The sequence below is a fragment of the Sus scrofa genome, chromosome 3 (assembly GCF_000003025.6).
Source record: "Sus scrofa isolate TJ Tabasco breed Duroc chromosome 3, Sscrofa11.1, whole genome shotgun sequence".
Taxonomy (NCBI): Eukaryota; Metazoa; Chordata; class Mammalia; order Artiodactyla; family Suidae; genus Sus; species Sus scrofa.
Window position 1 is genome coordinate 72,517,621 of NC_010445.4, and position 27,682 is coordinate 72,545,302.

A 27,682-nucleotide genomic window follows, 5' to 3' on the forward strand; every position below is an offset into this window, starting at 1 on the left:
CAACGGTGGATCCTTAACCCACTGAGTGAGGCCAGGGATCAAACCTGCCTCCTCATGGATACTATTTGGGTTGGTTAACTGCTGAGCCATGACGGGAACTCCCCATTAATTTTTCATGAATTTAAAAAGAAAAATCCAGTTAACTCAGTTCTGTAAGTAAAAACCATGAAAGGTTACACTGGGATACAAAACATCAGGAAGACCAAAATTTCTTTAATAATGAAATAATTTATTATTTGTTAACAGTTGAACAATACAAGAAGTTTACATATACACAGCAAAGGTTCTCTAAAACGCGGAGTAGTTCTAAAAATGCATGTACCAACTATAGTAAAAAGCACCATTCTCTATGTCTTGACACAGGCTTTACATTGGCAACATATTTACACAAAGAAACATCTGGAGACAGAATTTCATACTCCCTTCTCTGCTGCTCCCCTGTTTAGGCTGTGTTTACCATTAGGAAGATGGCCCCCAACACTGATGGCTAACAGCAACATTCCCAGAGCACCGATTCTAAGGACAAGGGGTCAAGGCAAGCTTGGTTCTCTGGTAAAAGCTAAAATGAAAAAAGCCCTCTCAATCCTCTGCACTCGCTCCCCCCAGATCGAATCAGAAATCAAAACTTAAAATCTGGAGAACTCTCAGCAGCGAGTGTTTTCCTAATTCTTGTTTTACATTTTGAGAAGACACTCAATTTCTTCAGCCGTTCAATAGCTGACTCTAGCAGTGCCAGGCAATTATTTCTTCTTTCAGAAGAACATAGGGTAAGAAAATCATCCAGGTAATAAGTGTTAATGAAAAAGTCATGATAAATCACATATTGCACCCCGCCCCCATCCCCACCTATCTTTGAGAACAAAACTTCCCACAATCTACAGACATCTGATCATGTAGAATGAGAAAAACCACCTCATCTGCAAGAGTCTTTGGGTCGTCTTCTCTCAGGAAGGATTTTTTTAAAATCAGGAGTAGCCGGCTACCTAGACATACTTCATCCAAGAGTTAGACATAGAAAAATAATAGACAGACATGCAGAAAATTGCTGTACAGCCTTTGACTTTCTGGCATTCAACACACAAGGCAGGTAAAAGGGGACAACAAAGAAACTAGGGGAAACAAAGGAGTGAGTTTGGGGGAACAAATGGGTTATAAAACACAATGAAAGTGGTATTCTTGCCAGTTAGTATGATAGAAAAGCCAAATCAGGTATCTGCGTATACTTTTCAAAAATAAGTTTTTTCTTTAAAGGATGGGGGAGAGGCAAGAAGAAAGCCCACAACATCCATTATCAAGCCCCAAGATATTGCTTGGCAGTTATTTTGAGCATCACAATCCTTCCTAGTTTACACTTTTTTTTGTTCATGCTCCAGGATTTGTTTTTGGCCACTTCAGGGACAGAGAAGAGAAGCTCAGAGGAAACCCAGGTAAGGACGTTTTGTTTCTTTTGAAAAAAGTAGAGGTTAAAGGAGAATGCCCACCTTAAAAACAAAACAAACCCCCCAAAAACCCCAAACTACTCAAGCGGCCAATTGCAGGGTCAGGGCCTTCTTAGTGCTCATTTCTGAATCAACACTGAAATTATTTTAGTTTTGGGTTGGCAGGAAGAAAAATCTAGGTCCTGTTCAAAAAGGCTGATGCTCTTGGATTCACTAGCATGAGATCTGTGACTCGAAAAAGGAGCCGAGGTCACTATCAGCACCTTGAATTCCAGATGTCTGCTTAGCAAAAGGAAACGAAAATATCCTGGGTGCTTGCCCACCATTCTAAGCCAACGGGCATGGAAAGCTAGGTTTTCTGGGATGTTAACAAAAGCACGCATATATTTGCTCGCTGCCTGAAATTAAGCTGCACTGCATACTCTTATTTTCCCCATTTGCACTGCAATGGTAGCAATAAGAGTTGTAGTTTAGAATTCTTCTTAGTTTCTTAAAACCAGTTTTCACATAAAAATATGCATGTGCCTATATTTACACACATCTATATTTACGTACAATAGTCAAAGTCTTAAAGGCTGGGGTTTATATCTTTGCCCGTCCCTCCCGCCCAACAGCCCTAATAGAAAGGTTTTTCATTTTGCTTAAAAACAAAATCAAAAACAAAACCAGAACCAAAAAGACTGTCTAGCTCTTAACAGTCATGCTGGTGGATCAGTGAATGAGAGGATAGGCTGGCGAATCAGGGCTGCTGATCGGCCACGTGGGGAAGGGATTAGCTGCCTTGGGCTGAGTTTGCTGGTCCTGACGGTTATAGTTTTGGTTAGAGAGAGGCCTGTCTAGCATGCCAATTCTATTCTACCTCTAGCTTTGAAAGTCACATCTAACCCTGGTGTCTGCTTATCACAAGAGCATTAAAAATAGAGATCTATCAAGTTCCATATTTAGATGCAATCAAATGGAAAAGGACCAGACAAACAGTGCAAAGGTCAAATAATTACTATTTTATATTGGGACAGTACATTTCATATTTCAACCAAAAGACAAAAATGCAGTTTAACTCAAAGGCACGACAATTAAAACACAGAAAATAATGGCATCTCTCAGATGCCTTATTTCTAAATTAAACAAATACACGAGTTTTGTTCCCTTCCCTCCCCCAATGCAAGCCCACAAGCTCTTCCCAAAGTCTTAAGTTTTCGATGCCAAACAGCATCCTGCATCGTGGACTTGTGAGGCGCTTGAACGTAGCAATTAAACAAAATGCTTGTGAGGTCTAGCGAATGGCATTCGAAAAGGGACCTCAAAGTGCAGATATATATCTTTTTCAAACATGGTACAGGCTGAGCTGGCTCTTTGAACACTATCACTCTGCTTAAATTCAGGAAGCAGGCTTTAAAAATGCAAAAGGCATACAAGTTGTATTTCAGTGCAAATCTTCAGCTGGTAATTGGAAAAAGATTCAAAAAAAAAAAAAAAAAATCCTTTGTGTTACCTGCCCCTCCCCTTACCCAAAGCTGAAATGAAGAGGAAAACAGAACAAAACAAAAACGGAAGAATTACAGATGACTGTGGAATCATTTAGGAATCCACTACTTCCAATTAAAAAATTTTAATACATTAAAGAATCATCAAAAGGAAAGACAAACACAAAAGTAATCTTGCTTTGTTTAGACTGCTTTCACCTCTAGAATGAGCTTCCATGTGGAGTGAGTTTGGACTTTTAGTTGTGGGGAAGGAGGCGCTGAGGAGATGTGAGGCTGTGGCGGGCTAGAGACCGCAGGCCAGCGGGGGCACAGGTGCTGCCTGCTTCCGGTTCAGCCGTGGAGCCCTTAGGTTGCAGGTGCGTCTGTGGATTTTAGGAATGTTCTCATCACGTTGTGACACACACTCTGTTTCAGCGTCACAGATTTTACAAATGGTTCAAATTCAATGAAAAAGATTCGTCAGAGGCTGAAAACACTGAGACCTCAAAAATATGAATGCAAAAATATTGAGGGGGATGAACCAATTTTGTAGATACCTACATACAAAGTTTCTAGAACATCTATAAAAGCACAAAGTCATAAGAATTTATTTTCCATTACATTAGTTTATATAAAATGAATAAATAGTATTTATAGATTTAATGTGTCTTATGTACATATACATGTGCTCTGTTTTAGCTTAAATAAAAATGCTACAAAGTGGGAGACCACTTAAGGGAGAAATTGTAACCAAAAAGAAAAATCAGCCTTTTAAACTATCAACCCAAAAGCCTCCGTAAAGAAGGTTCAGGGTTTGTCCAAAAATAATGAGGAGAGGAATTCTAGCAACACTGTACCATCCCCTCCTGTTCACCTGCAACAGAGTAGAAATGTGGACTTTTCCTTTCACTGATGATGGACACTAGCTCAGCTAGCACCCAAGCTCAGTTATTGCTGAAAGTTAAACAGGAAAATAGATTAGAATTGGACCAAATGTCACTTATTTGGGGAAAAAAAAACACAACAACAACAACAAAAAGAGGCATAATCAGTGGGTGTTAAGTGGGAAGTGGAGATCTCGTTTATCTCTGAGGTAGGAAAAAAAAATGTTCCAGAGACAAGAAGCGTGACCAACTTTTGAGGGGAAGTGCGCCTTTGGAGAGCGGGACACAGCGCGGGCCCCAAGGACAGAGCGCAAAAATAGATTGTACCGTTTGGTTCGTGAGAACGAATGATGTTGGAGCTTTTTTCCTAAGCTGTGCCACCCCAAAGACATGCGCTCAAGGTGTCCATTTTGAAGTGAGAAATACTGCTCCCATCTGCTCGTGGGGCCGGGGTGTGTGGGGAAGGTGTGTTTTCTGGAGGTATTCCTGACTCCTCACCGAGGGTGAGGTCCATGGTTAAGTGCTTTTAAATGCCACTTTCAAAGCTTGCTTTGGAGTTCTGAGATCAGGCTCTCAACTGGAAAAGTTTGTTTCCTTCAGTTTCCTAAGCACAAGACACATTCGGACATTTCTGCTAGGCAAGTAAGGTAGAAAGCCAGCAAACTTTAAGGAGGCTCTGGTAGACACCCTGGGGATAGTAACTAAGAGGGGGACGTTTCCAATCCGGGAGAGTTGCTTATTCGGTCTAAGAATTCTTGGGTGCTGCAAACTGATTGGAATGTACAGTCTCTCAGAGACAAATTTTTATGGAGAGAAAGAAGCTAGAGGATGCAATCAGAAACCCACAATCCTGGTCGGCGTCCCCCCACTTCTTAGAGGGACAAGTGGCGTCCACCCCGGAGAATGGGCAGTGACAGGTGTGTGCTGCCCTTCCAGGTCCGGAGCTGCACACGCCCTACCCTGACTGGCTCAGCGTGTGCCCGCCGACGCTGGCAGGCGCAGGGAACCCGTTTATGATGAGGATCCAGGATTAAAACAAAAGAACAAAGGGGGCGGGGGAGGGAACCCCACAATCCTAAGCACTTGGTTGAAAACTTTTACACAGCTGATTTTGGTGACGGTGTACACTGACGCTGCCGGGCGAGGGGACTGTGGGCAGGTCCCATACACTACCTAGTCAGAGCTGCGGGGAAGCCGTCGGGGCAGCCGAAGCGACTTCGCTCTTAGAGACCGAGACACGTCTGGTGATTGTCCTGGAGCTTTATTCTCTGGATGCTGGAGCTGGAGTAGCCCTCGTCGCTGCCCAGGCTCTGCATGCTTCCCCGCTCGTCCGAGTCGCTCACGCTGCTGCTGCTCCAGTCCAGGTCGCCCGTGAGATAGTCTGTGCTTTCAACGTCCACGTCGATCTCTTCTGTGGGGAGGGCGAGGCAGAGAGGGTGAGGGGGTGCTGCCCAAGCGCCATGGTCCAGGGATTCCTCTAAGTTGGGGGGTTTCTGATCCCGCCTCTGCAGCTGGGGGGGGGGCAGGGAGCAGGGAGGGGGGCTCACCCCTGTCGGAGTCCGAGCGCTCGGAGGAGACGGTGGAGCCCGTGCTGTCCATCCGTATCCTCTCAATGCCCAGCTTCTCCAGCTGCCTCTTCAGGTGTCGCTGCTCTCGCTGAAGCTGGTCTATCTGATGAATGGCTCTCCTGTCACAATCTTCAAGTTTCTGCAGGTCAGAGCAGAAGTGTTTGAAGGGCACAGGTAGATTTCAAATTGGTAAGGAGCCTGCTCTCTCTGCCTCAGGGTCAAATCGGCCTGTCTTCCTCAGAAGCCATGTGCTGTGTGTCCCTGGTCAAGCTTCTTACAGAGACAGGCCGGTGACTCCCGTCTTTGTCTAACTTTTTCAGCATCCACAGCACCGTGGGACCTGCACTATTGTAGAACCCCAGCACCCCTGTGACAGAGACAGTGCAAAGACTGTGGCAGAAGCCCCGCCTGGTCTCCCTCGTCTATGAGGCCGTGAATTCTTGCCCTTTGAGCAGAGACTGTGTGCCAGGAACTGAAGAAACAGACTCCATTTAAAGGTACACTGATGCAAATATGGGCCCTAGAGTTCCCGTCATGGCTCACAGGTTACGAACCCGACTAGTATCCATGAGGATGCCTGTCTGATCCCTGGCCTCGCTTAGTGGGTTAAGGATCCCAAGTTGCTGTGGCTGTGGCACAGGCGGGCAGCTGAAGCTCATATTCGACTCCCCTAGCCTGGGAATTTCATATGCCTCGGGTGTGGCCCTAAAAAGACAAAAACAAATACATGTCCCAACTACAGAGGTGCATTTTTGTGATGTGCCACATCTCAATTAACTTCTGTTTGTGGGTAGGAATAATAGTCATTTTTGAAGTCCTGATTACAAATTGTTCAAAATCAGATACCTGGGCTGAGGTCTGAATGACAAGAAGGCGCGAACTAGGTGAAGAAAGGAGGGAACATCGTCATACATCACTTTTTCTTTTTTTTTTTTTTTTTTTGGCTGCTCCCTTGGCATGTGGAATTTCTGGGGCCAGAGATGAACACCTGCCACAGCATCCTTAACCTGCTGAGCCACCAGGGAACTCCTAGATCACTTGTTTTTACAAATCTGTCCTCTAGCTTCTAGGATAACTCTTTAGATTATTACGAAGGCTGTATAACTGCGCTTGTTTTGCTCTGAGCAGACGTTCTTTTCCCCCCAGAACTGCCATGTATGCCGGCTACTAACCCTGATTCAAGTGACATTTGTCCAGTCACGGACTCTATGACTATAAAAACATGCTCAACAGTGATGCTGGCTGTGGCTCTCAGGAGTTGCCATTTGCTGTTTAAGCCACATACTGAGTGCTGACTCTGTCTCAGACCGTCTGGGAGGTGTGGAGACACAACGGGAACACAAAGATCTGGTCTCCTTCCTTGTGGGGTCTATATTCTAACAGAGCAGATGGAAACAACTACAGTCACATAAACCATGGTCAGATGTCACTTGTGACATGTGCTAAGAGAGAGATCCAATAATAAGGACCATCTGTCTCGGGAAGGAGGTGACTGAGTCAGGGAAGGTTTCCCTGCACTGGGGATACCCGTGCCGAGGTCTGAAGGATGACAAGAAGCTCACTAGGTGAAGAAGGGAGGGGAGAGCATACTAAGCAGAGGGCACAGCATGTACAAACGCCCTGTGGTGGGAGAGCCTGGCAACGGGTGGAAAGAAGGGCTGGGGAGTGTCTGGCACAAGCTGCTGCCCCAAGGGCAAAGGAGGCTGGGTCGGGCAGGCCTGGTGATACAATGTGTCCTGAGCTGTGGAAGAATTTTAAAACACGGTGACATGTAGATTTTAGCTCTGGCAAGACTGTTCTTGGGAAGTATGGAGATTAGCTTGGAGGAGGCCTCTGAGGAGTTTACTGCAGTAGCTGACGGGGTTTGTGGAAATAGAGCAGCTGTGACATGGGTGAGTTGTGGACACACGTGGCTAAGGAGCACAATGATCATCAAGATCGAGGATGACCCTGCATTTCTGGCTCATGCATCAGATGGAGGGACAGTTTCATTTCTGAAACACACACCGGGTGAGAACTACTCAGTTGGGTTCTGGACGTGTTGAGTCTGTGTTCATCCAAGAGGCAGGCTGGAGGAATTGAGAGGAGAGAACTGTCCTGGCGAATCATATCCGTCCCTCATAACAACAAACAAGCCCTCACCAGGTAGGTAAAGACAGAAGGACACCATCCCAGGATGCTCTTACCTTTATGTGCAATTTGGCTTTTGTTAATAAACTCAACGTGGTGTGTCGATTTGATTCTGGACCAAGTGGCACCAGCCCCTTCAATTTTTCCAGGCACAAGCGAAGGTGGGCCCGTCTACAAAAACAAGATCACAGTAGGATCTGAGACTTTCACAGCTGGCCAGAAGTACCCAGGAGAACAAGCTCTAGAGAGTATGAAGCGGCCTGGGCCCAGTGATGCAAATGCCACCAGTGACCTCTGGCCAAATGAGCATCTTTTGAAATTAGACAATTCTGATAAAAATCAAAAGCAAAACCCAGGGTTTTCTAGAGTTAAGTAGAGATAAATACTATTATTAAGCACATGTATCAGGTTATCTCCAGGTATCTAGGTTATGATGAGACCTACAGAACATCCAAATTCAGAAAGTAATGACATTATCACTGAAGAGAATCCTTAGAACTCATATTGCTCTTTCCCCTTTCAGGGCCAAAAAATCTCTACAACTATATTTCATTGTATCTAATATTTACCCATGTGTATGGTTATTCATTACAACTTTAAAATAAATTAATTGCAATAATTCATTACATAAATCATTGTAACTTTATTTGTAAAGATTGAAACAACCCAGATCATCAATAGGGAATTAAGCAAATAAACCACGGTACATCCATACACTGGACTACTATGCAACCATGAAAAAAGAATGAAAATGTGCTCTATGTACTATTCAGAAGAACACTCAGATGTACTGTTAGGTGAAGAAAAGCAAGATATCAAATTGCATATAACATGCTATCTTTGGGTAAAAATGGATGAAAAAATTGTCTATATTCATGTTTTCTTGTACGACATAAAGTCTGGAATGATACATAAGGAATGAGTAATAGTGGTTGGGCAGAGAGGAGTCAGGATAACTGGACAGGGACAGGGAAAGGGGGGGATTTTTAAAAAATAATTTGTTATAGTTCTCAGTTTTTCAACCATTCAAAAAGTGAAATGTATTTTTTAAAAATAAGGAAGAAGCCCATCCAGTGGTATTGCTCTACTAACAAGCTTGCTGACGGCTAGAGAGAACCACACACGTAGGGTTGGAAGGTGGCAGAATAGCGCAATGGGACAGGGTGAGAGAAAGGCCACGTGAGGCAGAAGCCACAGAGACCCACCAAGGAGACAGCATTTAGCACAGACTGACCAGAAGCATGAGAGTCCCTAAAATTTTGGAAATTAACACTTCACTGAAACTTTGGTTCAGGCTTTATCCTAGATCCCAGCAGATTCCATGAATGTGAGAAACAGCCAAGATTCAGAGTTTTTGCTTCAGCGCATCACCTCCTTAAAGCCATTCCAGTCCCTAGCGAATCCTTCGTTTTCTGAGTATGTATTTGTTTATGCCATTCATTGGGAAATTCACTGTTTTACCTGATTTTTTTTGGTATTTATTATTTAACTGTTCATTGCCAGCTCCTCAGAAAGCTGGAGCTGCAACTTAATCACTGCCGGGTTGCCTGGGTACCGTCCTCTCCTGTATCTCACTACACATTGGCTGCATGAATGCTGTCTGTCTTTCACTCGACTTCCAGCTTCTCTGAGCAGCAGTGCTCAGGGTCCTGGGCTTTTAGACACATGTCCACTGTCCCTCACAGCAACCTGGAGCAGAGCTCCTGGGAGCCTGGGAAGCTGCCCTCTAGCTGAACTGGGAGGCAATCGAAAAGCTTCATTGGCCCTTTTTCCCTCTTAAAAAATTTTACCATATTAGCAAAATTTGGGATCGAAAGAAAACTACTTGAGAAAGCTCTAATACAGGTCCGTGCCTGATACTGACCAAGGCAGTCACTTCACACCCTTCATATCAAGACTTCGGGATGTTCCCCCCAAGGCAGATCTGACAAGTGGTTCTGAGTGCCCTGCCGCTTCTGCTTCTGGGCCTCCTTCCTGTTCTGGCTCTTGAGGTTGTCCTAGACTCTCCAAGGCCCCTCTAAGCCATGACGAGCTCGAGGAGCCCAACGTTCCTTCCTGAGCTGGGACAATGTCGTGGTACAAATACCTTACTATTCTGTAAGTCTCTCGCTTGCTCTGAAAACCTGCCCACGTGGAATGGCCACAAGCAAAAGCTCACATTAGAGGCGTTTGTTCCTCCAACTACTGCATGAGAAAAAAACAAACAACAGAACCTGTGTATAAAATACACGTTCACCTAGGATAATATTCTTCAAAAAGAGCCATGAAAACAGATCGTGTTACTAGAAACACCGTGAGAAAGTATGATTAGTCACTTGCACAGTTATCCAACTTATTTTCACCACAAAGCATAGATTGTCAAATTTTTAAAACAGTTCAAAAATTAAAATTATATTTAGACATTTTTCAGCCTGCTCATAATTTGCAAAGACTACATGATTCAGAACAGCGTCATATTATTCCTTTTATGATGTGGGTTTATCTACAGATATGAGAATGTAAAGTTTTAAGGGAAGTTTGTCTACTGATAAAAAATAATAGAGTCATCTTTCCATGCACTGTCATTTCTAGTTACACAGGGAGTCTAGCCCAGAAAGTACAATTTTCACTACCCAAATGTGGGTTTCTAAAGAACACTCCGAGTTATGAAACTCGAAATTAGCTATTTGACAAATTCAGGCTTAGGATAATACATGTTCATTTGGTGTTTCCTAGCCAAGTTTTATGAAAATAGGACCAGAGCACTTTCTGGATTGTTGCAGAGATCCAAAGCCAGCTTGTTTAACTGGCAGTGCCTGCCTTGGCCTGCTCCAGCCTGATGGCTGCCCTGCCCACCTGCCAACCACCTGCAGACACATCCCCGTGGGTGCCTGGGCCAACCTCAGGGGAGGGGCGAGGTATGGGAAGCAGGCTCCGTTCTGTCGTATAGTAGTGAAATTCAATTCCTGAACCAGACAAAAAAGCAGACGGGCTCCTCTGTGACAGCTCCCACTGAGGGTCCTCCACCTTGAGACACACCACTCTGGGACCTGGACTCCTTCAGCCAGCCGTGAGCACCCATGGAACACCAGATCCAAAACCAGGAGAACCAGCTCTCTGTGTCAGCTCTCTGTCCTCAGTCCTGACCATTGCCCTGCCCAGGGCGCTGGCCTTCTAGAAGGGGCCTAGTGTCCTATTGTGATCCAGGTCTAATCCCTCTTTCAGGAACTAGCAGGGGTTTGCCACATCTCAAAAGGAAGCCACTCACTACCTCCCTCTGACCCCTGCTTGAATCTCCTCTGTCACATTTCCAGAGAGGCCTCCTCCTGTTGTCCAAGCTGCCTCCCAGCTCCTGAACCCCAGCTCGCTCCCATCCCAACTGCTGCCTCTTTCTGCGCCTCTTTCTGTGTTGATCCAGCTGCTTTGTAAAACTCACCTGCTGACTCTTCAGAAATCTCGCTCTCATCATCCTGAATGGGTTGATACATACCTTCGGTCTCCGGGAGCAGAGAGACACCAGTCTTTGATCTGAGCTACAGCCAGTGAAGCTTTGAATCAAGCATGGCCTGTAACTAGTGATAACTAAACTAGATACAAACTAGAGCTTCTCTTCAGTAAGTTTTTTTTTTTTTTTTAAGTTTTGTTTTTGTTGTTGTTGTTTGTCTCTTTGATTTTTTAGGGCCCAACCTGTGGCATATGGAGGTTCCCTGGCTAGGGGTCTAATCAGAGCTGTAGCTGCCGGCCTATACCACAGCCACAGCAATGCCAGATCCGAGCCGCGTCTGCGCTCACGGCAATGCCAGATCCTTAACCCATGTAGGGAGGCCAGGGATGGAACCCGCAACCTCATGGTTCCTAGTCAGATTCGTTTCCGCTGCGCCACGACAGGAACTCCTTTTTTTAGTATTTTAAATTATTTTTCTATTCTGAACCTGTCAGTCACTATACAACCAAGTATTAGTGCAGTGATTAAAGGTAAAGGTTTGGGATGCTGGCCTTGCTGCTGCTTCTTTGTGTGGCCTTGAGAAGCTACTTCACTCCATGTGGCATCGGTTTCCTTGGCAGTCGAGGGAGGATGACAGGCCTCCCTGTGAGGGCTGTTGTGAGTATTAACTGAGGCAGGTGTGGAAGTGCCTGGCTGGGGTCTGACATGAAGAGCTCTGTATATGGCAACAGTTACTCTTTCCATCCTTGCTTCCTTGAGGAAGGATAATGCTGGAGCAAACACAGATAATTATAACCCTATCATATTCCTTTCAAAATCAATAGGGAACTCAGAGCATCTCACTGGGTAAAATAGAGGCTATCTGGTAAGATTCAGTTCACTCAACTCTTCCTTAAAGAAAATGGACATCTTTTGTCATTAAAAGATTTGATGGAAAGTCTAACCCATTTTCTATGGAAATACAGGTCTTGTTTATGCTAAAGGTACTATTACTATTATTATTATTATTTGGCTATGCCCACAGCTTATGAAAGTTCCCAGGCCAGCGGTCAAACACGTGCCATAGCAGTTACCTAAGCTGCTATAGTGACAGTGTTAGATTAAACATTTAAAAATTCACAAGAATTTTATAAAGCTAACACATGCAAAAGGAAAGGCTTTTGTGGCCACACACATCATGCAGAGGCAGGGCTAGAAGAGACTCCAAGATCAGGAGGGAATCATCTGGGGTTTTTTGGTTTTTTTTTTGCCTTTTATCCTTTTTAGGACTACACCCACGGCATATGTTGGTTCCCAGGCTAGGGGTCTAATCAGAGCTTTTGCTGCCAGCCACAGCCACAGCCATGCCAGATCTGAGCCAAGTCTTCAACCTACACCACAGCTCACAGCAACGCTGGATCCTTATCCCACTGAGTGAGGCCAGGGATTGAACCCGCAACCTCATGGTTCCTAGTGGGATTCATTAAACACTAAGCCACGATGGGAACTCCAGGAGGGAACCATCTGAAGCACACGAGATGTCTGCCTCCATCCCAACTGCATTGACCAAGGGAAAACAGAAATCAGGGCAAATACAGGTTGACCTTGGAGATCTAAGCCCTTCTCTGAATGTGTTATCCATATCCAGAGAACCTACAATATCTCATGTAAAATGGCAAGAAGAAAGGAGAACATATCTAAGAACAAACTTAAAACAGTTTGGGAAGGATCTCTGGGAAGAGGACTTTAAAACTTTGCTGAAAGACATTAAAAAAAACTGAATAAATGGAAAAAAATAGCACATTCCTAGATATGAACCCTCAAAGTAAAAATGTCAATGTTATCCAAATTTGTCTACAAGAAAAAAGATCCCAACAGTATTCTTTTTAATGCTGGGAAATCAGTCTAAATTTCACGTAGAAGAATAAATGTGTGAGAAACTGCCAACATTTTTTGAAAGAGAAGACTGAAGAGGGCTGTGCTGTCCAGTTACTAAATTGTATTACAAAGCTTCAATAATTAAAAACAGAATGTCCTGATACAAGAAAAGATGGACAAATCAAGTGAGGAGAAGAAAAAATTCCCAGGAACAGACCTAAGAATAGATATGAATTTAGCATATAATGGAGAGAAGGCTGCCAATCTTTGGAGAGAGACCGGAGTATTCAGAAAATGACAAGGGAGTGGAGAGATTAACATCAAAATAAGTTCCAAATATTTTTATTAAAGATTTAAATGTGAAATATATTTGGATACCACTCAGTTCTGTTGTTCGCTTTCCTTAACTCTTGTCAGCCAGGAATTATGGAAAACTAAGACTGGCAAGTGAAAGAAATCATCACTATAGGGGGCTCTGGGTTGTTTGGGGCACTGGCTCCCCCCATCAGAGTTTGGCATTGACAGAGGCGCCTGGGCTCAGCAGCATGCTCTCAGTTCTCAACACTGCCTTTTTTTTTTTTTTTTGGCTTTCTAGGGCCGCTCCCACAGCATATGGAGGTTCCCAGGCAAGGGGTCCAATTGGAGCTGTAGCCACCGGCCTACACCAGAGCCACAGCAATGTGGGATCTGAGCCGCATCTGCAACCTACACCACAGCTCCTGGCAATGCCGGATCCTTAACCCACTGAGCAAGGCCAGGAATCGAACCTGTGTCCTCATGGATGCTAGCTGGGCTTGTTAACTGATGAGCCACAACGGGACCTCCCTGAAAGCTGCCCTTTTTATTTCTGCTTCCAGACTCAAGCTTCTTTGATTCTATTCATGCCTCTCTCTTTCTCTCTCTCTCAGGCCAGCAGATTTGTAAATTGGAGGAAAGATGCAACCAAAAAAGGAAGACTCCAGGTAGAGATGATGCTACCTGCAGCTAGTGCTCCTGGATTTGCTGTTATCCCTAAAGTCCTGCCTGACCTGGGTGCAGTCAAGACCAGGAATGGTATGAAATCAGGTGCATGCATGCGCACATCTGGATTGAGAGGGAGGCACTGTTATCAGATTACTCTTCTTTATGGGGATGATATAACTGAACTCTCTCCGTCAGATTTTCACAGTGAAGCATATGACACAAAAAAGAATCGGGTCAGGGCAGAGCGAACAGCATGGCAGCCAGTGAAGAAGGGAGATAAGTAATTAGGTTCACAGGTAGACACATATCCTGAGACATACACTCGGCTCTTTCATTCATTTAGTCCACCAGCATTTCTCAAAGGATTGCTACCTACTGCCCCCTTCCTGGGTGCTGGGGATACAGTGTTGAGTAAGACCAAGTCCCTGCCCTGGACGGTACTTAACATGGAGCTGGAGTGATCAGACGTGTAAATAAATTATTACAGAATTCTTTGTCTGAGCTACCTTCAGACCATGACAAATACCAGCTCCCACCGAAAGTTCTAGAATGGGCTCCCTTTTGTCCTTTATCAAACATATTCTTTTTCTTCATCTACACCCTATTTGACTTAACTTCTCCATAAAGATTTTCGAGATTTCATAGCTTATCAGAAGCTTTTTTTCCTTTCCAAAGCAATTACACTCATTTATTCATTCATTCACATGCTGCAGACCTCCTATGTATCTAAATGTTCTGTTGCTTTTATTTACCAAATAATGGAAGTGATCAAGTCTTCTATTTCATGTTACCCCCTGGGGCTTAGAAATAATAATGCACCTGCAGATGCTAACCTAAGAGCAGAATCTGATCTCTTTGGTAAGTCATGCCCCTTCCTCTGAGGAAAGCCCTAAAACGAACATGATACACTGGACTTCGTTGAGTATTAGTTTTCATTAAAATCTGGCCCAAGATTATAAACAAAGGAATAAAAAAAAGAATTTCATAAACAATATCCTATTTTCTCTCCTACCTTTGCATGGACACAGACCTAGCCAATTAAATAGCTTCATAAATTCTATAGGATAATTGCAGACTGAGTAAAATAGTTTCAGATATGAGTATGTATGCACTGTACAGTGTTAAAAAAGGATATTTAGTATAGAGTAAGAAGAAACAAATCATAAGGGGTCAAAAAACATGATTCCCTAAAAGTGATTATAGATCATAGATTTTGGGTTGAGAACAAAGCCTTACTGGGTTGAACAAAAAATCCAGGTAAGACTACACATCATGCTTTGAGGGAAAAAAGTCCTCTCTTTCTTTTTCTAAAATGATCCCTTCATAAAGAATTGCCAAATGCATCATTATTATTGACTTAAGGGGAACCTTGGAAGGTTTTGAAGATTCTCACAATGTGATAGTAATCTTTGTAACACACACGAAGGTAGTTATATGTGTTAGCTGTATGGGAACATGGCACCCAGTGGACAATGAATAAGCAGCCTTTCGTGGTGGCTATGTTTTAAAATAATAAAATCGCTTCTCTATTAAAAGTATCAAATATATAAGTACATATTTAATATTTCCTTTCTAGAGCTCAACTTTTAAAAAATACAAAATAGAGGAGTTCCTGTCGTGGCTCAGTGGTTAGCAAATCCAACTAGGAACCATGAGGTTGCAGGTTCGATCCCTGGCCTTGCTCAGTGGGTTAAAGATCCGGTGTTGCCATGAACTATGGTGTAGGTCGCAGATGTGGCTCGGATCCTGCATTGCTGTGGCTCTGGCGTAAGCCGGTGGCTACAGCTCCGATTCGACCCCTAGCCTGGGAACTTCCATATGCCGCGGGAGCAGCCCAAGAAATGGCAGAAAGATTAAAAAAAAAAAAAAATAGAGATAATTTGTACTTGCTAGCTGTCTCACCCTTTGACTATGTTGATGACAAAAAGTTGGAGTGCCTCCAGTGTCCCGAGTCTGGGACTGGAAACTGGTTGAATGACCAGCATGTCTCTTCCCCAAATTCTTCTAAGAGGCACAGTCTGGGAGAGATGGATTCTAGTGCTACAAATCAGGGTGCTCCTCCCTGCATCACCATAGACCAGATTTGCACACAAATACCTATCCTTCCTGTAATAGCCAGGCCATGCCCTTAGCCCCATGTGGCAACAAAGCAATGCAGATCTGTTACAACATCCTAGAGTGAAATCTGAATGCGGTCAAGGGAGTTCAGAAGCCGTAACAGTGATGCAATGCACACCACAGCTGGGGCCCAGCACAAAGTCAGGCCCCTACCCCTTCCGATATAAGGCCTTGGCCATTTGAAAAGCTAAGACCCAAAAGAAACAACTAGAGGGAACGACAGTCTATTAGAAGATCTTGCCAGAAGAGACCTGAATAGAATGGTTTTTCATGCCGGACCAGATGCCACTGAAATAGTTTGACCAGATGAAAACAACAGCTTAGATCAGGCTGCTGAGTCCTCCCCACAGAGCACACACAAAAATCTTTTGTCACGGGGGTCAGAAGACTCTGGCAGAGGTAATCTCTCTAGACCAGCTGCCTAATTCCAGCAAGGCCTGCATATGTACCATTCCAGAAAAACGGGTGTCTATAGTTAAAGGAGATGCTAGAGCCTTCTTTTGAAAAAGAGCCCATTTGAGCACCTGACTCTCGACCCACTGGCTACAGCAAATATGCATTCACTCTGCTTCCATTTGCTGAAAGGCTTATTGAAAGGCATTCAAACCAGAGGAATTCCCAGCTAAGGAAAGGAAACAGCAGAATTATAATCAATAAAGGGCATCTAACAACAACCAAAGACTAAAAGATTTCCCCTATCCCAACAATAATTAATTAGAAAGTACAATGGCAACCAATAGCAATTAAAAATATATAAGCATAAACTCAGGAATACCTTTTACAAGAAATGTACGAGATCTCCATGGAAACACTTTACTTAGAGAAAAGAGATCTGAATAAGTGGAGGCACACACCAAATCCTGTATGAAGAGCGCTAATATATCAACATTGAGCTTTTAAAGGTTAATTTGTAGTGGAATTATTTAATTTGGATTTTTTGAAAATCCCCAAAGACTTTGGGGGATGGAGAATTGAAGGACTGACTACAAAATTCATCAGGAAAAATAAACTGGTAAAAAGAGCTATGGACATGGTAAAATTTAAAAAAGGAGGAGGAGGAAAGAATAGAGATTTGCTTTACCAGATCCCAAAGTACATAAAACCCCAGTGATTAAAATGATGTATCCTGACACAGAAGAGCAGATGGATCAGTGGGACAGAAGAACAAGTCTAGAATCAGACTGAGCCATCGGCAAGAACTTAGGATACGGCAGAGGCAGCAACTTCAAGTAGGGAGAGAAGACTGATTCCATAAAGGTGAAGGATAAACCGGGCCACTATGTGATACATAAGGAGCAATCTCTTTCATGCATATCCTTCACATTCTAGAATCTTTTCAAAATTAAGAAAAACTCATCTGTAGAAAACTGGGCAAAGGTTATTTAACAGGCAGTTCACACATATACATACACAAACTATCAAAGGTAAGAAAATTATTACACTGTGCTAGGAATATCAGAAATGCAAATTAAAACTAGTTGTGTGGGGTTTAGTTATCAATTCATCAATGTCTTTAGTTAAAATATAAACTTGTGAAGGGACAGGGAAAATATGGCCTATAACCTGCCTGGTCGGCAATCCAGCAGTCAACATCAAAAACCATAGCAATGTGTGTATCATTAATTCCACAACTATACATTTACCCCAGGGAAATAATTATGATGTTGGACAGAGATTTATCTAGAAGGTTGTTTAAGGAAGCATCGTTTGTATTAGCAAAATCCTGGGAAGAACCTAAAATAGGGAACTAGCCATATGAGTTATGGCACAGCCAGAAGATTCAATACTGGACATCCCCCAACAGTAATGTTAGAGAGAAAAGAGTTAACGATATTGGAAAAATGTTCATAAAATAGCTTGAAAAGAGGCAAATTATTTACTATATAATCCCATACTGACTTTTAAAAAGCATGTACAAAAGTTTAGGTGGACATAGAACTTAGCAGGAATGTTAGTTGTTTTAAGTTATTTTCCAAAAAACAATTAGAAAGATACTTTCAAGGTTCCATTGATTTCTTTGGGCTGCCAGAATTACAGATGGTTTAATTTTTCAGTGTGATTTTCTGTATTTCTCAAAATTTTCTACAAAACTAGTATTTTTAAAGGAGACACTAAAGGTGTTTCCTTAGGAGCCTAGACCCACAAAATTAGTTAAAATGCAGAGAAGCACAGGACAGATGATAGACTCATATCTACAGTAAGACTAAACTGAGCCTCTGCCCTGGGCTTGGTCTCTGTTGGGCTCTGGATTCCCAGCACCCAGAAGCCAGCATCTGTGGTGTTCCACGAATGCTAGTCTCTCGAATGGAAAATACTGCTGCCGCCGCCGCCGCCACCACCATGGCCTCCCACCTCCACCGTTCTAGAGGTCTTTTATCTTCCCGCCAATGCCAAGATTATTAAATGGGTGTGTTGAGTATAATATCCTCATAGTGGAGCCCTAATGAACAGCAACCATCCAGAATCGCTAAAATGCCCCAGAAAAGGTTTCTGTGTGAAAAAAAGTAACACAAGTATAATCAAATCTGTACTATTAAAGGAGGTAAAAAAAAATTCAATTATTAGTTCTTTTCCTAAGTTGCTTTTTTTGTGTGTTTGTGTGAGCCATACCAATCTTAATGTGCTAAGGTAAAAAAATGGCAAAAGTGGATTAGCATTTAGCAAAATGGTATTCTTTTTTTGTTTGTTTGTTTTATTTTCTGGCTGCACCCTCTGCATGTGGAAGTTCCTGGGCCAGGGATCGAACCAGAGCCATAGCAGTGACAACACTGGAACCTTTAACTGCTAGGCCACCAGGGAACTCCTAAAGCGGTGTTCTTTTATAGGATTCGGCTAGGAAACCAAGGGGGCTCCAAGAGGAGCTGGCCAACTGACCTCCAAACCCTAACATGTTCAGCATCTACACTATAAGGGAGACGAGGTCGATGACTTGAATCTCCTCCCCTGAACTGCAGCAACCAACGCTTGGTTAAATTAGGTAAATTTGAGTCCTTACTGCCTTCTCTTCTGTTCACATGCTCTAGATTAGAGGAAAAAATTACCAGGACCTTGGAAGACCAAATTCCAAAAAAGAAAGGACCATGAGAAAACTAACTAACCCTTCAATAAGCAAAAGTTGACTGGCCGAATGGAAGCAATCTGAATTGCTTGAATGAGCTTGCCCAGGGATGACTTCAAATCCAGTTTTCTAGAACCTTTGCCTCCATGGCCTCCTGTGCATACCTCAATCTTAGCACTTAGTGTATTAACTGAAACGGTCTCTATGTCTTTCGTATTAGACCAACGAGATTTCTGAAGGATGGAGGCCATTCTGGTTTAATACCCCAGACTGAACTTATTTAATACCCAGTACTGAGCACAAGCTCTTGGGACACTGGAGGCAGAAAACAGACATTCTTGAACTGCTAATACGAATGATAAATTGACATTCTGTGGAATTCCTGCATAGGTGAAATGCATGAAGCTGTAGTAAACCTACGAGCTCTTACCTGAAGGGATGAAATTTTAGTAATAAAAATAAATGCCTATGGGGAGAAGAACTACAAGACTTTTCAACAGAAATAGTCCCAGTTTACCCAGGAAGATGGGACTCTAAAGATGAGGAAGGGAAGCCACATCTGACTACTTTTCTGACTTCCAAAGAGATACTTTTGATTTCTAGTACATAACAGGTAAATCCCTAAAGCATAAAGACGCTTTGATTTCAAACATGGTTTGTCACAATCACAGAGAAACTGAAAGGGGAAAGGCTGGGGAGAAGTACATGTGCAAGGCAAACTCACTATCCATCTCCATGCCTGTCTGTGTCTGTGTGTCTCTCTCTCACACACTCATACACGGATGATGCTAAATGTCTGTCCTATTCCAAGATTCTCCTTCCTAGTCAGGTTCTGGTCTACCCTTTCACTGACGAAACATCATTCAGATCCTGACTTTCAGAGTCAGGCTCCCTCTTCAAAGAGGGTTTGCATAAAATAACCACATGTATTTACAGAGCTATCATTACACACCATCTTCTTGTTCATGCAGGGCACAGAAAAAGCCACTCAATCTGATGCGTGGCCTATATTTCAGACTGATGGGAGCTCAGAGACCAGAATGCTTGTTTGATGGTTTGCAGCCCTGGCTGCACGTGAGAATCACTTGGGGAGATTAAAAAAAGGAAATACTAGTGTAGAGTCTTAACCCAAACCAATTAAATCAGAACTGCTAAAAGTGAGGTCTTAGCATTGGTGTTTTCCTTTTTCTTTTTTTTTTTTTAAGCTCCACAAAGATTAATTTTTTTTTCAGCATGATAAAAGCAAGGGTTTTTTGGGTTTTTTTAAGTCTTTACTAGAGATGGAAGAAAATGTGCTTTAAAACATTCCACAGAGAGGGATGGTCTTGATTATACAAGATTGGCAAAATACTGATAATTGTGGAAGCTGCGTGATGGATACATAGGAGTTGAATACATTATGCACTCCACTTTTGTATGTTTGAAAAATTCTGTAACAAAAAGTTCTTTTTATAAAATCAGCAGAAATAAAAACTTGTTCTCTTACCTCCCAAGTATGAGTATGTGTATATAATGTATTTAATATAAAAAATTTTAAGACATTAAAATAAAAGCATTGCCACGTGATTCTAATGTGCGACTAGAGCTGAGAATGATGAAGCTACATCATTTGAAAAATAAAGATTAAAATAAGCAGCAAGAGGTCTGCCAGGTGAGACATCAACTCTGGCCTGTGGCAAGACGGAGCCCAGAGAGGGGGGCTGGCCTCATCTATGTGCGTCACCATCTCTGATTTCTGCTATGCATATATTTGCCTGAATTTTGAGACTCTTTGTGCACAAGTGAACTGTGGATACACATACACATGTACAGATGTGTGTGCGTGTGTGTATATGTATGCCTGTGTGTACATTATTTAAGACAGTACTACCAATTATGTTCAGTAGCATGTAGTTTTTTTAAAAAAACATTATTAAAAACATTATTATTATTGTTATTTTGCTTTTTAGGGCCACACTCTCGGCATATGGAAGTTCCCAGGCTAGGGGCCAAACTGGAGCTGGAGCTGTGGGCCTACGCCACAGCAACCCAGGATCCAAGCCACATCTGCAACCTAACCACAACTCATAGCAATGCCAGATCCTTAAGCCACTGAGCAAGGCCAGGGATCGAACATGCGTCCTCATGGATACTAGTCAGATTTGTTTCCACTGCGACACAATGGGAACTCTTAAAAATACATTACTTGAGGAAACACTCCCTCTGACTTAAAGCGCTTTTGGCCTGTAGAACAGTTGCCCAGAAAGGCATTGCTCAGGAAGAGCAGGCTTGGGGTGAGGGCTGGGGGTATGGTCTTCGGAACCAAACTGAACAGGCAGCCCTTCCTCTAAGAGATTTACAGGTTTAGAGGGCCCTGGGGGACCTCCTACCAGGTACTCATTGTGAGAAGTCCAGAGCAGCAACCAAGTCTCAACAAATACAGAATGTGTCCAAACTCCCCCGATCCCACCCCCAGAATCCCCCACTCACCTATTCTTCTCCATTTCATTGTGAGTTGATCTGAAAGGAAGGAACAATAAGAGTAAGATCATTCTCGTCTTCAAGGACTACTCCACCACCAACCCAATTCTTTTAACTCCTTTCTCTCCGGAGCTGGGAGGAGAGAAGACAGAGCAAGGCTCTACCAGAGACATTAGTCCCTTTGGGGCATTAGATAAATGTAAATATCCAAAACAGAGCTCAAGGAGAAGCGGCACACTCAGAGCATGCATTCCCTAGTGGAAGAGTAATCCATTTTAAGAAAGGAAATAAAAGGGTTCTATTTATACGAAGAGAAAAACAGCTGCACAATGCGATGTGAACAGGGGTTATATAACACACAAAGCTTGCTTTCGGCCGAGTGTGTAACAGTGGAGGTGGCTGCCCCAGCCCAGCCTTGCAGGTTTTCTAGGTGTACTGTATACCAACATTTTATGCTACGTTGTTTACTATAGGAGACAGTTTTAAGTGGATAAAAATGACCCTTCTTCCCTCAGTCTTTCTATTCCCCAAGGTTATTACTTTATCACGTACAACCTCCTGAAAGATGCTACTGTTGAAGAGCTATCAAATAAATGATTTTAGGAAGGAGCTCCCCAAACTCAGCTCAACGTAAAGACCATAGACTAATGAAGGCAGCACTTGGGGTGAAATCTGAAGTCCAGCTTTGCCACTGGCTGGTACTGTGGAAGAAACAGAATTCCTTACTGGCCTGTCCTCAGTTAATCTCTCTGTAAAAGTGGAAATACGAATTATCACCAATTATCTACTGACCAAGCGTGGATCAATGAGGCGGCAACTGTAAAAGTGAGGAGAGAGCCTTGGATGAAAGTGGGAGTGCACATGAAATCATACTATCAGTGTGTTTACAGCTGACGTTGAATATAAGGTCTGCTCTAAGGAGAGATGGACAGGTTTCCCCAAAAGTCCCAAGAGGTCAGGCAGTGTGGCCATTTCAGTGACCTCCTCATACAACCTATCTCTAACTGGTTATAAATAAACTTGAAGAACCTCCCAGCATTATCATCTTGACCTTTCTTATGGAAATTTCTTATGGAAATTCTCTGAGGTCAACCAGAGTAGGCGAACTTATGCCCTGGCTCAGATCAAGAATCCTGTGGGGCCTCATCGGACCTTTACTGGGCCTGGGAGATAAATGCTCACGGTGCCCATGGAGGAGCACCACCTCTGAACAGTCAGCCACTCCTTTCCAGCAAGGGCACCACCACCAAGTTCGCTGGCACCAGAGGATGCCGGTGGCAGGGGTGAGTGGGTGGATGTAGTCTTGAAATGGGAACTTTCCAATCCAGCACTAAACTTCTCTTCTACAAGGCTCCTGGGATACCAATTTTTATTCATGAGGAACAACAAAATAATGACAGTATTTATTTTTTAGAATATTTATTTTTGAGATAAAGGATATGTGAGCCTTAAAACTGGTTAGCTTAAAAGCTTTAAACTGAGGCACCTGATTATCCTTCAGCCTTCTTTCGTTATATTTTTCTGAAGGTATACTTCCTGCAGTGGCCAGCAGGATAGCGCAGTTAAAGGGTCTGGCCTGCAGCTGCAAGCCTTTGGTTTTAAAGCACAAGGCATTTTGCGTTTTTTGGTTGGTTTGTTTTTCTTTTTTCTTTTCTTTTCTTTTTTTTTAAATGGCTGCAGCTGTGGCATAAGTTCCCAGGCTAGGGGTCAAACCAGAGCTGTAGCTGTGGGCCTACACCACAGCCACAGCAATGCAGGATCCTTAAGCCACTGAGGGAGGCCAGGGATCAAACCCGTGTCCTCATAGATACTAGTCAGGTTCGTGACCTGCTGAGCCACAACAGGAACTCCCAAGTTCTGGTTTTAATAGGGAACAACAAGTTCAACGTCTGACAGATGTTGGAAATGAATGAAAGTATATGACAACAGCTGGTCAAGCTTTCCCATCCTGGGAAGGTGGTGGAGAAGGGTGAATAATTGAAAAGAACCTGGTCTCTGATTTTAGGAAATTAATAGCACACCGGACACTCTTAGCTCAAATTTCCAGTTTCTTTGAAGACACATAGAAAACAATTTGGAATCCCCAAGATAAAGCAAACTCCATAAGCAGCACAACTCCTTCCAAACTTGAAAGAGAGTTTTTAGAAATTATAGATCTTATCTGATGACTTACAAGTGTTGCTCACATGGTGATTTTTACAAGCAGACTTACACCTAATGGGCACAACACTGCTTAAATGCATTTGGTTTAGTGAAACTGAATTTGACTTTAATAAAATCAGGCCCTTTAAAAAATGATCAGTTCAGAGACTGCCTGCCAGTCATTTGTATTTTTAATTAAAGCACTATAAGAATTCACAAATACCTTGTGTCAAAATCATTTTCCATGTGATTAATGTAAAAGATTTGATAACTCTGGAATCACTGATAAACGTCAAATGTCACCATTTAAAAAGTTATTCTAATAAAAAGATACTAAGCCAAGCTAGTCCTTGGGTTAAAAAAAGACTCACTATGTCAAGTCAGCTATATAGCCACAGTCTCATAAAAGAACTGGGGGCAAGTGTTGAACTTCCTCTTTCACATGAGTGCCAACGCCTGCTTTACCAGTCTAACAAAACATACCTTTAAAAGCTCCGGATTCAGTTCTAAATATTTAGCAACTGATTTCAAAAATGAGTTGGAAAGAAAAAAAAAAAAGATTCCACCTCCCAGTAGTTCTCTAGATGATGCCAAAACAATATTCACAATTTTGTTTTTATTTTTCAAACAAGCAACTAGAGAAACTTAAGCTATGCATTTTCAAATCCCAAGAAGTCTGATATGTGGCTAAATCTTATTTATTTTTTTGCTTTTTAGGGCCACACCTGCGGCATATGGAAATTCCCAGACTAGGGGTTGAATTGGAGCTACAACTGCCAGCCACAGCCACAGCCACTTGGGATCTGAGCCGAATCTGCGACCTACAGCACAGCTCACGGCAAGGCTAGATCCTTAACCCACTGAGTGAGGCCAGGGATAGAACCCACAACTTCATGGATCCTAGATGGATCTGAACCACAAAGGGAACTCTTTTTTTTTTTTATTGTCAGGAAAAGTACCTACAGATGCTACAAGCAAAGAGCCAGCATTTCAACCCGAATTAACAAGAATAAACTGTTACCACTGGTTATGTAAACCAGCAGCTATGTCTCTATAGCTTTTACCTCAGTTCGAAATCCTGCCCATACATGGCCTTGAATATAAATCTAATTCAAATCATGGGGTCAAACTGCATTCTCTGGGGAGATGTCTCACTGCTCAGGAAGGGTCATTCCGAACAGGTCATCAAGGAAGGGATTATATTTAAACAAAACAACCTGCTCTTACCTCATATGCCTGCTTGGTGGCATCTCCAGGTTTAATCATGGCCTCTCAGAGATCCCTGCACCACTGAAGTTACTGCACTGATTCATTACTAGTCAAGAATATGGGCAAATGTGATAGTCTCATGTCTTTAGCCATCGTTTAGCAAACCAAACCCATTAACAGAAATAATAGAGCTTTTCTCAAAATCCAGACTCACAGCCATTTCCCCAGAAATAATGCTAGATACCAAAAAGAAGACAGAAAAACAAATTCTTGAATTGAAATTCTCAGCTATCATTATTTTTCTTTCCTAATTACATTTTGGGACCAAGCTACTGCTTTTCAACAACATCCCCTTCTTTTCCCCACCACGGAACATCCCCTCAACGACTTTCCTGTGAAATTTAGAAAAAATAGAGAGCTAAGGATTAAGCCCTAACTATTGACCTGAGCAATTCTTTTCAAATCACGAGTAGGCAAGAATACAAGTGACAGATGAACTATATTTTTTTCCAGAAAAGTAAACTAAAAGCCTTCAACGTTCTTCGCAAGAAATAACGTAAAATACTGTAACAAGAAGCAACAGAGAGAAATTACTTTATACCATGGTATAATACAAGTCAGCATTAACTTCCTTCTTAAAGGCCGTTGGCACTCGTGCACAGATCTATTTGCCACCACCTTCAGATAATGCTGAAGGTGGGAGGGGAAGGAAAAACCACCAGTAACTAATTAACAGGTTCATCCTTCACATGCCTTCCTCCTCAAGGGCTCGGCACATGTGTTTTGCTCACTCACAGCCTGTGGTTCTACCAACGCTAAGGACAATGGGGTGAATCAAGGACAGAAGGGGCAGCGAGAGCAAGTGAGCTTTAGGTGTAAGTGGGAAACTTCTGGCTTTTCGTGGTCTGTGTTATGCCGCAGAGGCTAACCAGGTGCAATTACTGATGGGGAGTTTTCATGAGAATAGGAGAGGGATAAGGATTCTAAATCAGTAATGAAAATGTCCATGATTTTAATGTAGTGGGGATAAAAGGTATGATTGAATGAATCTGATACAAACAGATTTCCTAATTTGCTTACATTTTAAGGGCAAAGAAGGAGGAAAAAAGGGTGCGACAGCATGAATGGAGTACTCGTAGGTACCAGAAACTACATTCTGGGTTTTAATGTGTGATTTCATTGACCATTAACAAAATACTTCCCTGGGAGATTTATGAATTTTAAGAACTATAAAACTAACATAAAAGGGATGTGGCATATTAATATTTTAATATGTTCCTCCATTACCAAAAAGGCAAGTTTTAACCTCAAGCATTCCTCTTTGCCATTAGAGTGACAAATTAGATTATGAGACAAGTCACTGTATTTAGTTTACATGTCAAATATGAAATCCTACCGCCTATGCCAAGTCAAATACTTTAACATGTTTATAAAATCTTCACTATGAAAAGTAAAAAATGGATAGCGTCCAGTTCCTGCAATTATAGAAAATTTGCCCTGAAATCTGCAACTTCTGAAGGCAAAATATCATCACTGTTACTAATCTCACATGAAGTTTCCAGATTTTCATTCCAAAAGGGAAGAAAAGCAAAATTAAGTTTAAAAAAAGTTCATAAGGACAGAGAGAACATTTTCCTTTTCTTCTTTTTAGTCCTTTCAACCCAAACAGAAGGGCTTCCTCCAGTGCCTTAAGAGCATGTGGACATGACTGAGCCTGAATACCACTTCATTTACAGGGCTATCACTTCCATTCTGCAATTTGTATCATCCGCAGTATAATCTAAAAGAGAAAGGGAAATATTTACCAAATTACCTGCTACTGCTGTTGTTCTTCTTGGATTTGCTCCTCCGTTTTAAGGCATCTCTGTCCTTGTTATTGTATGGTAACATGGAGGCATAACCATGTTCAGCTTCTAGAAAACCGGAGGATCCAGTTAATGAATGAGCCCAGAACGTTCAATACTCTCTCCCCTCCCTGAGAAATTGATTATTTAATGAGAAATTGATGTATTTCTCATTAATAGAATATTGTGGAAATAATAAAACGGAACAAGGTGGAATTCTCAGAACAATGATTGCCTTTTTAAATTGAGTGTGAATACCCTCAGTTCGGAGCAGGTGGAAGGAGCATTCCAGCTGCTCATTGTTGAGAAAGACACAGCAAGTCCCATGGAGCCTGGGTTTCCCATTGGCAGCGTCCAGCAGGTTGGTGTGTAGTAAGTGGGACCAGCCTCAGGCGAAGGGGCAGGGTGAACACCGGGACTCAGAGCCGGAAAAGGAGGATGGGGGACAGGGGAGGCGCTGCCCCTCCGGCTGGGATACCCGGAGCCAGGTCCACTTGAGGGCCGGCCGGGACGGCCCTGGCTGAGGGAACCCCAGGCACCACACTCGCTACGGGGTGGGGAGGGGGCGACGCTCAGGACCCCGGGGACAGCAGCCCCTTTTCCACCCCCATTCATTGCCTCTGGGCAGTGGCGGCCTCCTTTCGGACCGCGCGTGGGGAGAGCTGGAGGGGTTGGGAGCGCTCGCGGTCGCGCTCTCAGCTCCTCCAACCACCCCCGGAGCGGCCGGGCGCCCAGACCCTCAGCCAGGCCTCTCAGAGCCCCCGGCCCCTGCTCTGGCCGGACCCCTCACGTCCCCGTGCACCTCTCTCCCGCCGCTCCAAGTAGTCCGCCGCCTCCAGCAGCATCTGGATGTTCATCCGAACCGCCGCCGCCATTCTGCACCGGGGGCCGGAGCCACGGGACCAACCCCCACTGCCCACGGGTTTGCCGCCGCCGGACACGCGCGCCCCACTGAGGACCCGGCAGAGCAGGGTTGAGAGAGCCTCTCTTGCGACCACGCTCGCCAGAAGGGGGAGGGGACCGGTGAGCTGGGCACCGCCGACACTGACAGAACCCAGAGAAGAGCAGCAGCCGCCACCGCCGCGGAGTGTTTATCCCGACTCACCGTCCCCCCGCCCCCAGC

General features: G+C 43.4%; 2 protein-coding genes across 21 annotated transcripts in view; one reads left to right on the forward strand and one right to left on the reverse strand.

The window, feature by feature from the left end:
• Nucleotides 1-18,944, forward strand: part of ASPRV1 (aspartic peptidase, retroviral-like 1) — a 212,607-nt gene extending 193,663 nt beyond the window's left edge. For 15 of the 19 annotated variants that reach the window (XR_002342602.1, XR_002342605.1, XR_002342601.1 and 12 more), the window contains 3 exons: nucleotides 1,374-1,427; nucleotides 5,675-5,851; nucleotides 13,674-18,944. The gene's annotated coding sequence lies outside the window, so the exon portion shown is untranslated. Of the gene's footprint in view, nucleotides 1-1,373; nucleotides 1,428-5,674; nucleotides 5,852-6,500; nucleotides 7,548-13,673 lie in introns of those variants that run through there. The other 4 variants (XR_002342606.1, XR_002342612.1, XM_021087405.1 and 1 more) reach the window with 2 other exon arrangements.
• On the reverse strand, nucleotides 209-27,682 carry MXD1 (MAX dimerization protein 1). Of its 2 annotated transcripts, XR_002342619.1 has the most exons (7): nucleotides 27,362-27,682; nucleotides 26,529-26,628; nucleotides 21,374-21,403; nucleotides 7,541-7,655; nucleotides 5,334-5,493; nucleotides 4,960-5,197; nucleotides 209-3,285 (listed from the first exon to the last, which is right to left on the reverse strand). XR_002342619.1 is itself a non-coding variant. In XM_003354782.5 (6 exons), exons 1-6 carry the CDS (start codon nucleotides 27,432-27,434, stop codon nucleotides 5,010-5,012), a joined length of 666 nt encoding a protein of 221 aa, XP_003354830.1. In that variant the 5' UTR covers nucleotides 27,435-27,682; the 3' UTR covers nucleotides 209-5,009. The 2 variants fall into 2 exon arrangements, 1 of the variants encoding a protein (XP_003354830.1); XM_003354782.5 differs by having other exon boundaries at nucleotides 209-5,197.

Bases quoted from the DNA above. Each gene is read 5' to 3' on its own strand.
- MXD1 (XM_003354782.5), bottom strand. From the start codon at position 27,434: ATGGCGGCGGCGGTTCGGATGAACATCCAGATGCTGCTGGAGGCGGCG. The intron at 26,629-27,361 runs GTGCACGGGGAC...CCGGTTTTCTAG, and splicing joins CTTGGAGCGGCGGGAGAGAG to AAGCTGAACATGGTTATGCC. The intron at 7,656-21,373 runs GTGAGTGGGGGA...TTGTTTTTGTAG, and splicing joins AATGAAATGGAGAAGAATAG to ACGGGCCCACCTTCGCTTGT.